The 14,440-nt window shown below is 42.0% G+C and overlaps 1 protein-coding gene across 9 annotated transcripts in view; it reads right to left on the reverse strand.

Annotated features, from left to right (window-relative positions):
- Positions 1-14,440, reverse strand: part of UTRN (utrophin) — a 580,332-nt gene that overhangs the window by 388,253 nt on the left and 177,639 nt on the right. For all 9 annotated transcript variants that reach the window (XM_025204844.1, XM_025204843.1, XM_025204842.1 and 6 more), the window contains exons 23-28: positions 9,958-10,071; positions 9,015-9,170; positions 6,289-6,459; positions 2,782-2,961; positions 1,947-2,081; positions 1,190-1,339 (exon numbers count right to left, since the gene is read on the reverse strand). In XM_025204844.1, the coding sequence (XP_025060629.1) occupies positions 1,190-1,339; positions 1,947-2,081; positions 2,782-2,961; positions 6,289-6,459; positions 9,015-9,170; positions 9,958-10,071 (906 nt within the window). The remainder of the gene's footprint in view (positions 1-1,189; positions 1,340-1,946; positions 2,082-2,781; positions 2,962-6,288; positions 6,460-9,014; positions 9,171-9,957; positions 10,072-14,440) is intronic.

Genomic DNA, 14,440 nt, shown 5'->3' on the forward strand with positions numbered 1-14,440 from the left:
CTGATATTCTATCTGAGTTGCACAGACAGTCTTTTTATCACCTCAGTAAGAGGGACAAAAACTTTTGTTGAAACAGCTGTGTTTCTTAACCCGGACACAGAGCTGGGTGGGGGGAGCAGCGCACAGCTGAGCGTGAAGCAACCTTCCCCCAAGTAGGTGGGCGGCGCCTTCACAGGATGGTGCGTGGCAGTGCTCCATCCCAACCCGAACATACCCTCTAGGGCCCTCTAAAGTACCCCCAGGGGTACACTTATCCCCAGTTGACAACCCCTGCTATATAGATTTGGGGAGCTTGTAACTCTGCAAACTTATCTCTGGTTCATGAATACACAAACTAAAAGTGAAATGTTACCTCCAAGCACACATTTCACCCATGACCGCTATTCCCTTACTTGTGCACATACATACAAAGAGTATACAAGAAACACAAACACCTACTTAACCTTCAAAATAACCCACTGTAAAAAGAGTCACCACTACAGCAATCAGGAAAGAAGTAATATTTGGGGAAAATAATACTAAACTGATATATATTACTCATAATTTTAAAATTCTCTCTCATGCACATGCACAAAATCCAGAACAGAGCAGCTACATATCCTAAAGCATTAGAATGCTCCTCTGACATTACTGGTCAACAGGAACCGGTGTTCCTGGATTATGAGACATAAAATGTGTAAATCTAAGAAGCCAAGATGCAGCTAGCATTCCACCATGTGTTAAAACAAAAGAGATGGGGAACAGAAACAGATTATCTTCTTCACACTCTTTACTTGATTTGATTCTAGTCATTTTCAGGCATAGAAGTGGAAGCCGTCTGCATTCCTCATCTTATAAGGTCAATGTGCACAAGAAAGACAGATGTATCCCCAATTTGCTAGTAGCAGACGGGAGATATCCTGGTGTGCTGGGAATGGCTTCATTTCAAAGAGTACCATGATCATTTGAGAATAGAATCTCTTTTCTATTTGGTCACATCTATTTAAAAAATAGCAGCAGTAAGAACAGCTATTATTCAGCTTTTGTGAATGCTTTTCTTCCTAATCCTGTATTACAGTTGTTCAGTCTCAGGTGCGTGATTTCACTTATCTAACAACCATTCCAGCTTTTTGTTCAAATTCTTTAGGAATATGCTAAGCTGACTATAAAGTTAAAAGGCTCTCTCCCCACCTTGATTTGGAATTCTTACCAAATGACTCAATTCTTCATAGCGGGCATTGAAGGCCTCCACTTTTTCACTGATGATGTCATCAAGAATCCCTCCATCAATCAATGTCTGACCCAGTTCACGAATCTGGGTTCGATTATCAGCTGGATGGCGCAGGACAGATTCCAGGGACTAGTTAACAGAGAAAATTTACAGCAGGCAGAATGCATGAATACAGCACACCTTTCAGACACCACTTGTCCTACAATTCTCCAAGATAACGAACTAGGTACTGCCACCACGGTGATTGCAGACGTAAAACGTAACAGCTGCTATTTTCAACAGCCGTCTCATAACACTTGTTTCCTATGCCTTGTTACTCTATATCAGGGGTGTTAAAAATTTAGCTCATGGAGTCCCATCATCCAGCCCCCAGTGCTAGCCCTAGGTCTTGAGTCGACTCATGCTCCACACACAACATGCATCAGCCTGGTCCCCTTTGCAGAGCCTGGGGCCATCCATATGGGGCCAGTTTGGAAACCCACCCCCTTCCATACCCAAGCCAGATTTGGCACCCTCAGCACCCACTCGGGGAGTGTGCTGTACAGGGTGCTTGCTCTAGCCACCCCAGGGTGGGCACCACATGCAGCGTGGTTCCTGGACTGGCCAGAGTAGGCACTGGATGCGTGTGTGTGTGCATGTGTGCAGGGGGGCATTTTTGTCTTCAACTAAAACATATTACAAACTTCTTTATAAAACTATCAGAAATGTCACCAATTCAACAGCATGACCATAATACCTCAAGGGCTTCACTGACAGCATTAAATTTGTCAGGCAGGTTTTCTGTACTTTGCACTCTTTCTTCCAGTGTGTTTAGCCAGGCTGTTTCTAGGTCCAGATACTGAAGCAGCTCAATCCAACAAGACCACACTTCCTATAAGTAAAAGGAAACATTAAATTAGCCTAGACAGCAACTTACATTAGATTCTGTTCAACTGGGAGAAGATCCATTCAAGACACTACAGTGAAGCACTAGTACAAGGCATAAATTAACACAACAAAAGATACAACTACATTACAGCAGGTTCAAAGGTTCCTTAAAAACCACTTGTTTTTAACTGAGTCCTGAACCAAATCAAAAACACTGTTTTGTAATGCAAAATATCTGCACACCAGGAATCTGCCTGCAGAATTATTACACACCTATAAGTTCTCATGGCACACTTCTCACCTGTCCTTTGGGAAACAAACATATTTAATGCCATTTTACACAAATCTAAAATTGCCGCATTTTAATTATTGGAATTAACATTGAACAGTATAAGCGATATGTTGTTCAGAGAGTTTTTTGCCACTTTGGAAGCAATGGGGAGACTGTTAAAGCTGTGGGAAAACACTAAATTTAAGAATGTTTATTGCAATATGAGTGAACACAGAGGATAAATGCAAAATTAGAGGACTCCTTTTGAGTCATAGGAGTTTACCCATAGGGGGAAAGACACTATAGAATGTAACTGGTATAAAATTTGTTCATGCCAAAAATATTAGGATTTAATAATATAATCTCACATTTTAAGTGCATCTGTTTTCTTCTTGTGACTGGGTTTTATTGAGCTTAAAGTTATGAATCATACCTCTAAAGTGTGGCATTTCCCTCGGATCCTATTACACAGCAGCTGGTAGTTCTCTAACACAACATTAAGTTCAGATGTCAGGTCCTGACCACCAGATGGCACTTTAGCAGCTAACATCTTGATGTTGTCTTTCAAAATCTTCACCCTCACTTCTTTCTGCAACACATCCTCTTTCGCCCTCTGCTCAAAGAAATGTTAATGTCAGCTTGATCAGTATCTGATTGCCCGCGTCTTCCATAGATTGAAAACATTTAATAAAACCAATGCTTTAATCTCATAACTGCAACCTCTAAATATTTTTCTAATTACAGGTTTAAAAGACTGTGTCTGAGTTTTCCATATGCTTAGGTATGAACATTGGACCAAATTCTGCACTCAATTATATTCATAGGCATCTCAACTGATGTCAAAAATGTATGTTTTTGTACGTATTCTATCAAACCACCACATTTATTTTATATACGGACATATTCATAGGCTTAATCAAGATTTAGTCATTGAAAATACACAACAAAACCAAGGAAAGAATCTTCAGCTCAAATGGTATTTTCATATTAGCAGGTGGATGTGAAAGCTAAGAATCTACTTAAGCACACAGTCTCCTAAATGCCTTTGAATAAATTAATGAAAAAATGAAAATCCTGACATTCAGAGTTAAGGAATTCTTTATCCCCAAAGATTCCAGAAAAGAGTATGAAATTATCTGGAAGACACTTAAAATGAAGCCAGAGCATCTGTCATGACATATATGCCTTTGGGCAGATTGGAGCAACTGGCAAAATGAGTTGACTGGAAGAATCCCTCTAAACAGTTCTTAGAGAGTTAAAATATGCGTTACGTAGGAATTAACACAGAAGATAAGCAAAGAAAATCTCAGGACAGACTGGTAGGATCTTGCTCCTGTTTTAACCAACATATGATGACATGGGAATGACTTGGATTCAGATACTAAGACATGTAGTTAGAGGACTGCTACATAAAACCTCAGCCTGGTTTACTAGGAACTGTGCTGGAAGGGCCCAAAATAAGGAGCTCTCAACACTCTTCCACTTAAGTGGCAGTTTAAGCACAGACTGGGGATCCAAATTTTCACTGACAATTTAGCTCTATCAGAACCTAAATTGGATCTAAAGAGCCACTGGGAAATGCAAGAGAGGCAGAGGTGCAGAGGGTGCACAGAATGAAGATTCATGAAAAAAAGGGCTCTTGCCCCAAGCAGTCATGCTGCACTATACATTCTAATATTATGTGAGAGAAGCCATAATCCAAAAAACTTCATAATGTATCAAGTAACATGCTTATGACCAGGATCGTCCCAGGGAGGGGACAGGGGGTGGGGGTTCGGTGCAACTGCCCTGGGCCCCGCACTTTGCAGGGGGGCCCGCAGAGCCAGGCGGAGAGGCTGCAGCTGCAGTTTAGCCCACCCACCCGCCTGGAGGTTTGGACAGCTCTTTGTTTATTCCAGCCATGCCCAAATCCAGCCGCGTCTGGTGTACTGGGGGCTTTCATTCCCCAGCGGCCAGCACCCATTCCAGTCACCATCCATCCTACCACGTCTGGTGTGCTGGAGTTTTCACTCCCTGGCATAAGTGGGATGGGGAGGGAGCCCTGAGCAGGCTGCTTTGCTCCATGCCCTGCACCCCACTGGGATCATCTCTGCTTAGGACATACAAACAACAGCCAACAGCAGGGAGATGGAACATGTAGCAAACCAAAGCCTGAGGCAGAGGAAGCAGCATCAGCAGGATTCCAGCATCCTTACTCCAATCACACCAGGCCAGACAATGTGGAAGGAGATTAGGCAAAGCATGGAAAAAAACGCCTGACTTTCTCTGGCCTTCTCTGTAAGCCCTCATCCAGCTACTCTGACACACTCTGCTTGAGTCTCCCCATATACATATTCTTCCAGGGTATGATTTTCAAAAGCATTCAAGCACTGGCAAAATTCTGCTCTGACTAAAGTGAATGGAAGCTTTACTAAACACAACCATGAGCACAGAGATTCTGAATTGCTTCTGAAAACCCCACGTGATACTCCTGGTCAAATATAGAAAACAATGTTCATTTAAGTATTAAACAGAATCTCAACATAACACTTACTGAAAATACAAAAGGACTGCATGGATATGAAGCTATCAAATATAGCAATCATTAACTACCTTTCCTTCTCAATGAACCAACATAGGGCACAAACTGGATTTAACAAGCACAGGCAACTGTGCTTATACATTTCTGGTTTACCAGGCAAGGACATTCTAGTATTTGAATTATGCAGAAGATCAGACTAGACTATCATAATGGCTTGTTCAAGCATCAAATAAATCAGTCTAGAAAAAAACTTGACTGCAAACTGCTTCATTAGGCCCCCTTGAGAAGGGCAATTCCAAAGTCAGAATAAAGGGCACTTTTGCACATGCTCCAGGGGTGGGTGCTTTAATTAGAGTGGCTTCAAGAGCCACTCTAATTAAAGCATCGTCCCATCTCATGTATCAGCGTTCACACACTTGAAAATGGTGGCAGGGGCACAAACTAAAGCTTGTTTAATAAGCTTTAGTTCAAGTGCCCCTGCCACCATTTTTAGCGCAGGGATGCTGATACACAAGACATAAGAAGCTGCTGGAGCATAGCAATTGCCACACTCCAGCAGACTCAATTAATCAAGTCAGCTCTGACCCGCTGGAATTCCAGTGTCTCGGAGCAGCTGCAGTGCTTGTGTATAGGTGCCTAAAGTTTTTATTATTAAAGTAGTAAATGAAAATTGACCTCGTACTTAAATTTATAATACAAATTTTCAAAAAAAATCCTCTTCACATGCATCTTGGGTCTAACTGTATACAGCTAGATAAATTCTCTTTCCCATTCTGTATCTCCATCCAAGAAAACTAGCTGAGAGGATAATTTAATTGGCCTACTATTTTAAATGACCAGTGGGACTAGTGGCTTGGAAATAGGAAAGCAAGGACAGGACTAGATGGGGGGCACAATTTTTTCACAAGGTTTCTTAGTTTCAGAATATGAATCCAACTGAACCCTCATTTTTCTAAATGAGGATACCATATTTATGCTAACTAGGACTAAGACAAAACTAATCTATGCAGATAGATAGGTTTCAGTAATTGCTAGCTGATCATAATTTCCCTTGAGTAATGTTCTACTTCTGCACCAAATGTTCATTTTATTTACTCTTTACACATTACTTTTTCCCTTTTCCCATGCACCAACTAATGACTCATGGACACCATCCTGTTTTGTCAGTCAGGATGGGATGCTTTCCATTGCAGAACCATGAGTGTTCTTTGTCTAGTAAAAAGGTCTATTTAATTAGTTAGTTCTTCAAAAAAAATTAAACATTCACAAAGTGTAGCTGAAGGACAGCATAAATATTGTCATAAGCAGAGATCCTTTACGTACAAATAACTGTTATATAAAATCTAAGATCAGCTCCTCCCCAAACCAAAAGTATTTGTTCCTTTGCAAACAGATTTTTAAAGGTATTCAGTGTCTGACCTTCATTTCCTCAACAGCATTCTCTAGCTCTTCTGGGGACTTGTACTCAAAATCTCTCTCCAAGTACTCCTCTTCAGCCTGTGTCATCCACTCCTGCATCTCTGCCAAGTCTTTCTTCAGGTTTACAGCTTTTTCCTGACTTTCAGACAACTTATTTTTCTGACTCACAATCTAGAAATACCGAAAAAAGAGTTGTTTTGTTATCTGAAGTTGCCTATATCATTTGAAAAGCATTTCACATTGAGAAATGTTAATAGTAAAACATTCACAAGTGTTAATAGTAAAATGACTGTAAAACCAAAGCATTTTTACTCCTATTTTTTTAATCAAAGATAAGCTATTATTTTACATTCATACATTTGATAACAGTCTTCAAATATGTAAAGGGTAATCATAGAGAAAATGGAGAACAGGCTTTTCTCTGTCGCTACAAAGCACAGACAAGGAGCAATGGCTCAAGCTGCAGCAAGGGAAATGTAGGCTGGAAATTAGGAGGAACTTTTTGACAATGAGAGTGGTCAGGCATTGGAACAGGCTACTTGGAGAAGCTGTGGATTCTCCATGCTTGGACATTTTCAAAAGAAGATATGAGAAATTTGTCTGGGATGGTTTAGTCAGGGATGAACCTGCCTTGAGCAGAGGTCTAGACTAGATGACATTGTGAGGTCCCTTCCAACTCTACTTTCCTATGATTAAATAATTTGAATTATTTTCAGCAAGCTTGGTTGCGTTTCCCAAGAGATAGCACTAGATGTGGAACAGCAAATCCTAAGTGCTTTATAGTTGGTAACAACACCCTAAGGCACAAGAGTCCCTTTGCATGACATAGCTTTTGGATTTTCTATGTTAGAGTTAGAGCAGAAACTGGCAACATATGGCCTATGGGCCAAATCCAGCCCATGGAGCAACTAGACCCCAAGAACAGCATAAGCAGAGATTCAGAGCTGCTTACTAAGTAAAAGAGAAAATATAAGCCCTCAGGCAGACTGGCCTGATAGGTCAGATTAATGTTTAATTACAAACAATTAAATAAGAAGAACAAATGTAAATATATCTCCTAAATAGCGAAGCACAGTAAAATTATTGGTAGAAGGGATACATTCAAATTTCTGGAGTATTCAGCCATCTTGAAAGTGAAACATCTAAAATATAAATGTAGTAAATAACTGATAGTTTAGAAAACAAAAACTTTATTGTCTATTTCAGCAATTAAGAATAAAATGCAGTTGTTACCCTATTAGCCAGATTTTAACCCTACTAGGAGGATGTTATAATACAGAAGATGACTACTTTTCCCCTTTTTAAATGTAAAAATTTAAATGTAGGTCCCATAAAACTCAAACCAGCTTCCCTTCTAACTAATGAGCATACCTACAATGACACTTCTTAACACAGGTTCAAACTGTACAGAGAGAAAAAATTATAGAAACAATTTGAAGAAAGCACTAACTTGAAATATAAATCTACTATCTGGATCACTTGGCCCAGGATCACCAAATTTCCTAACCCTTCTAGCAATAAATAAAAATCTTGCTATGGTCAAGAGCTGCAGAACACAACACTTGAGATGAACATGTCCCATAGACCAGCCTGCACACAGTGCCCTGGCTTAAATAATAACAAGTCATTAAAATTACTACTTGGACTCAATAATAAGCAAGAAGTAAAGAATAAAAAAGTAGAAAAAAATTGAAAAACAGAAAATAAAAGAGAGAAATAAAAAGATTTTTATTTAATTATAAGGTATTTTTCTTTTTTCCTGGAGTCATACTGAAACTGCAAGGGATCCACATACAGGTCAGGAGCCATAGCTTTCTCTCTCTGCCCTATACTTTTATTTTTTAATGCAATATTTGAAATAGTATTTCTGATTTTACACAGCTTTTAATACTCCAGTTAAAAATGCTCACAACTGATCGCTTTTTGAAATGTAAACACAGGGCCGCACTCTCCCTTACACCTCTGAAGCACAACTCCAAGTAGAAGTCAGTAGAAGCAGGTGGTCAGACTGCCAACAATGGAGTGCGTGAGCACTGCAGGTTGTTGCGTTAAAACGGGTCTATCCAACTGCTGAGCAGCCCGGGACCAAACACTGCACCACACTGAATCCCAGGCTCCCTCGGCCCTGTGGACTACACAACACCATTCAATCCCCAGGAGTGGAGGCAAAAAGCTGAAGCTGAAGGAGAAGCAGCAGGTAGAAGAGTGGGAGGAGTGCTTCCCATCCAGAAGCCCATAGGTCGTCATTTAACCCCTTGTGGGCCACAGGCAGCCCACACATCACAAGTTGGACAGCCCTCTGTTAAAGAATCATAAATGTGCATCACAAGATAAAAACGTCACTTTCATTCTTCAAAAAATGAAAGAAAAGCTTACTCGTTTATGCATTGTCTCTTTTGATTTGTCTTCGTATCAGTACCTTTGAAACTATAAATATCTAAAAATCAGAAAGGCACTCACCTCAAAAGGTACAGTGCTAAAGTAAAGTGCTGGTTAGTTAAACAATCATTTTTGCAAAGAGGGGGCAGTACTTTCAGCCACAACCTTTGCAACCTTTTTAAAGACATTTTAATAACAGGATGTCATCTAAATGCCTGACACTCCTATTCTGACATTCATTACTCAGGCAGAAGGTAGGGTATTACTCAGCCATCCTACTAAGGCCTACACATAAGAGAATACAATGAAGAATTATCAGATAAGTAACAATACTACCATTAACTGACCTGTTTGCTCAGTTTGTCCCATTGTGTCTGGCAGTCCACCAATCTAGATTTTGCCCAAGTATGAACTCCTGGAATAGGCTGATTTCTTAAAATAGACTCTACTTCTTTCATCTTTTTCAAAGAGAGCTCAGTCTTTTCCATTTCATTAACAAGCAGCTGAACACACAGCAGAAAATATACACATTAACAACACATTTTTAAAAAATGGGAGTATATAGTAGTAGTACTTTTACTCTGTAGAACATTATATAGATATTACATTATCCCCTTAGTACTCTATGAGTTTGAAGAAGATGCCATGTATCCTAAATGTTCTATTTCAGAAATTTCAAAACATCCATGAATAAGAGAAACCCATCCAAGAAACGGGTAAAATTTCAGGTGCTATTTATTCATTTGTTCACATAAGATTGAACTAAATCAAACACAGTAATGAAGGGTTGATATAACACTGTGATGAACAGCCTCTAACTATAGCATTTCAACTTTTGCAGGGTATTACTATAGGCCAATGGTTGTGGGAAAAAAATATTTTGTGGTTATGGCAAAGAACTGGACAAGAGAAACATCCACATTCTAACCCTGAATTTTCACAGGATTTCCAGGTTAACTAAGGAAAGTCACTTTGTTTCTCTGTGCTTCAATTCCTTCAACTGTAAAAGAGGGAAAATACCAGTCTCATGGTGGACATGCAAAGCTAAATTCCCTGGATATTGGTAAGCATGCTTAGAGACTTGAAAACAGCACAATAAGCACAAAATATTATGGGCAAGTTAACTGAGGAGCTAGCAAAAAAATATGACTGGGACAAAATGATGGAGAGAATTTTCTTGCAATTTGACTCAAGGCATCATTTGCTATGCTTAGTAACAGTAGCAAAATAACAAAGGTTAGAAAACAACACTATTTATTACAGAAGGTTCCTTAGATCAGCAGAACTCACTGTGCATTGGTCAAGCTGTCTTTGAAGCCCTGCAGAATCTCCTTGAATGGCCTGTTCTTTCATTAGAAGGTCTTTCACACCATCCATCCATTTCTGCATGACTTTTGAATCAGCCTAAATTGAACACAGTAATGAAGGGTTGATACAACACTGTGATGAACAGCCTCTAACTATAGCATTTCAGCAGCAACTGGTAATGAAGACAGAAAATTTGGAAAACTACTAGGCAGCCTCAATTCCTGTTCTGTCTGAGAGGTAATTTTTCCCATCTAAATTGATATGAATGCAAAGAAAAAGCTATTGTACAGTTTCACATGCAAGTCACAGAATAGCTGAATATGGGCCACACTGTTTCTGGCCATTACATACATGCAATAGGATCAGGAGAGAAGCAGAGGTAAGAAGCCTGAAGGAGTTCCTGCCAACCCCTTCCACTGAGAAGCCTGGCTGGAGAGAGGCACAAGTATTGTGCCTCTATTGGTAGATACCAAATCCAACAATCTGTCTCTGACAATGTATAGTGCCAGATATTTCAAAGGCTCCATAGCATGTACGAGTGGTGCTGGTGGGCTGGATGGGAAGTGCCCAGTCTGACCACAGGCCAGATCCACCAGCGGTTCTGATCCACAGCCCCATCCAACCATGCAGAGGCGGGCAGGAGGGCAGGCAGACCCACCCTGGGCCCACAGACAGGAAAGGGGGCTTCACCCAGCCCCAGGGGGTAAGGCATTCCCCCACCGCACCCCCAGCCAGGCCGCACCCCTCCACACACTAACACAGAGGGGGAAGGAGTGCAGCCTGGCTCTGACTGGGTACACGGGGCTTGGGGTCTGGAAATTTAGCAGGAGGAAGGGTGGCTATATTAATGGCCATTGCTCCCCACTGCCCGATTTCTTGACCCATGGGGAGCCCCACAGGCCAGATTCCAAGGCTCCGCAAGCTGCATTTAGCCCACCCGCCAGAGGCTGAGCACCCCTGGAATATACAGTTATGGTATAACTTGATCATAAGGGAAATGGTGCTGGGAACAGTCTGCCAAGGCAATATCAGCAACCCAACAAGTCAGCCAAGGCTGTACATGTGCCTAGATGAAACCTCTGTTGAAAACAAAATGTCACTCTTAAGTGGTCCTCAATAGTTAGAGTTTTAAGCCCCACCTAAGGGAAACTGCTTCCTGTAAGCAGCTGGGTTATAGCCTGTAGAGTGAAGTTCTGTTTCCTTTCTAATAAAAATGGTTCTACCCTGTCTCATGTAATTGCAGATGTTATCATCATTTGCAGACTTTTTTTAATGCTTCTTCCCCTCATTCTTAACTATATTTGTGTGAAAGGAAGCCATGGATTTGGTAATGCTTTAAAGAACACAGGGGGGTTTTTGAGCTTTAAATTTGCTGTGAACCAGTTTCACATTATGCTGACACAACCATCCTAGCACAGACCTGCAATGTATGAAGTGCAAGTGTATATTCTAAACAGAATGTCACAGTGGAAAAAATATATGCCTTACTTTAGTGGAAAAGTTGTAATGATAATGTTTTAAGGATCTAAATATTATCAATGACCTTTAAAAAAATCTACAATGGAAGCCCACTGTAGTGCACTGTAGTGTTTATTTTTATCCAAAACCTACTAGGAAAATGATTTATGGGTAAGATTCTTGTCATATTTGTGTTCCTCCTCCAGCTTTTGGAATTTTCTGCAGCTGATTAGACTGCTTTGTGCAATCAATTTCTAAAGGAGGCTCCAAAAATGAAACCACAGTACAATGTATTCATTAAGACTCAGCAAGATCCTTAAGCACATGCCTAATGTTGTTAAGCATATAAACAGCCAAAATTAATTCAATGGGCTACTCACATACTTAGGCTTCCTGAACCAATACTTAAATCTACAAAAGGTGAATAAAGTTAAAGTTCATACATTGTCCAATGAGGACTGGGGAGTAGCTGGGGAGAGGGAGAGAAATGAAGCATATTACTCAGGCATCCAAATTGATTTTCAACCAGATTTTGTTGAAAATTAACCCCTAAATTTGGGATAAGGTTAATATTAGATGAGTTGCCCCATTTCATCCCAGCTGGAAACAAAGATTAAACATTCTGAACATTATCATCAACACCAATAACAACAAGTCTATTTGTGCAGATGAATAAATCAAATGGAAGGCTAGAGTTTAGTAAGCAAATAAGACCATATGGCAGAGATGACATAATCTAGAAAAACATCTGCAAAACAAAAACTTTAGAGAACTAACTCCAGCCTATTTTTTTTTCACCCTGTGGCTCATGAGAGCAAAAGTCCATCATACAATGTTGTGGAAGCACTGAGTAAGATCATGCCACATTCCTAACCCTGACATAAAAACCATAAAAGTAGAAGGGACCTCAAGGGTCATCTAAATCTAACTGCACAAATTGCAGTTTGTGCTATTCTGGTATTATCCTAGACAAATACCTATCCACTCTTCTGATCAATCAACCTGGAACTCTATCTGAGACATGAGAGGCCAGAGCCAATTTGGGAAGTTGAAACAATCTGCCAGGAATAAGAGTAGTCCTTGTACCCTTCTCAATGTGGAGGCAAATACAGGTTTCTATACAGAAGGCCCCTACTATAGCTGTCCATGTAGAAAATCTATGAGTGTGACAATCTTCTTAACAAAGTGGAGATATCTGCTTAAAAATATTTTCCCTAATAGTTTCTATTAAGTTTGTAAAAAAAAAAAAAAAACACCATTAAAGAAAGTTAAATGACTCTCTCTCCTCCTCTTTACATTTTACTTTAGAAAACAGGAAGTCAATGTGGCCCATGCCATGCCGATAGCAACAGAATTCACTTCCCATAACTAAGGGGAAATTTTGGAGTTCCTTGCAAGACAGCCACAGGGGTAATACATGGGATGGAGAATCAGGATTTCTACACGCAGCTCTGTCACTGCATTGACCTAATATGTGCAAGTGAATGAGTCATTTCACTGTGATCCTCTATTTCCTCACGTATGAAGTAAGGATGATGGCACTTAACTCCCCTCTTAAGATGTACAGATGACATGCACTATTGTTGCGCTACTTAAATTTCAAAAAATGCTAACAGAAAATAGAAATACTGAAAACTAAAAAACATATAATGCAAATGCAAGCTAACTTCCTATAAGAGGTCACATATTCAGTTGAGAGCCCACTTCCATCTACTCACTGCTCTACCAAGTTTCTGTTTTACCACATGCTTCAAACAAGCGGTCCATTCAGGTCTGGTCTCCTGTCCCCAGCAGTGGCCACTGCTATCACTGGGAATCCAGGTTTTCCATTTAGCACAGAAAAACATGGTAAAACCCAGATTTTCTCATTTTAAGGGGAAAAAAACAAAACAACAAACCCCTGGATTTCCTCCTTTAAAAGGAGAAAAATGCAGGAAATGGTGAGTTTCCCCTTGCAGGCTGATAAAGTTCCAGCCTGAAAGGGGCTAGGGGGAGTGGGAGGAGGGTGATCAGGCAGTGGGTGCATTGTACATCTGCACAGGTAAACATGCACATGGCCGCCAGGCAGCCAAGAGAGCAGCTCCCCAGCTGGTTCAGGGGTGGGATTGAGGCCCCCATAGCGAGGGAAGGAGGGAGTTGGGCAGGGCTGGGGCTGCTGCTCAGCCTGGGTGGTGCATGGGGCTCGTGGCCCAGGACCAGAATGCGTGGTCACAGGGCCTGGGCAGGATGCGGCCATGGGCAGCTCATCTAGGAGGTGGAAGAGGGGGCTGGGTCCCTGCTACTGCACACATTCCTGGGGAGGACATGCGGAGTACATGCCCCCCAGATTTGTGCACAGGGCAGGGGCAGTGTTGCAGGTGTGGGCTGCCTGCTGCAGACTTGGGCTCCCCACCACCCAGCGGGCGGGACCTGGCACAGCAGGGCAGAGCAGGGCAGGGAAGCTCAGTGCCACCACTAGGAGCCACACATGGTCATGGCGAGATGCACCCTGCCCACCCAGCAGCAGTCGGGGTGGCGGGGTGGAGCTGTGCCCCTCACTGCTACTGGGTGGGCAGGGGAGAGTCTTCCCATTATGGTGCCAGATTCATAGTGGCGAAACTGAGTTTCCCTGACCAGCCCTGCTCTGCCCTTCTGCACCAGATCCCACCTGATGGGCTTCGGAGGGCCTATGGGGAGAGCAGCATGGTGGGGAGCCCCGAGCCCATGGCAGGTAGCCCACATCCACCCCCCCTGCCCTCCCCAAAGGGCTCCACTCCTAGCATTCCACCTGTGGGGGAGGAGGAGCCAGGCTCTGCACTCCGCTCCACCGCAGCAGCCATCACCTCCCACATGTGGCAGCCAGGGCTCAGGTGCTACTGCAGGGTGCAGGAGGCTGTGGAACCGGGTCCCTGACCCCATAGTGCCAGCAGCTGGGGGCCCCTTCCAACAGGGCTGTGGGTGAGGAGTACAGAGTGCCAGCAGGGCCCAGGGGTCTGTGGGTGGGGAGTGTGGGGTGCTAGCATGGCCG

Source organism: Alligator sinensis, unplaced genomic scaffold (assembly GCF_000455745.1).
Source record: "Alligator sinensis unplaced genomic scaffold, ASM45574v1 scaffold153_1, whole genome shotgun sequence".
NCBI classification, from domain to species: domain Eukaryota; kingdom Metazoa; phylum Chordata; order Crocodylia; family Alligatoridae; genus Alligator; species Alligator sinensis.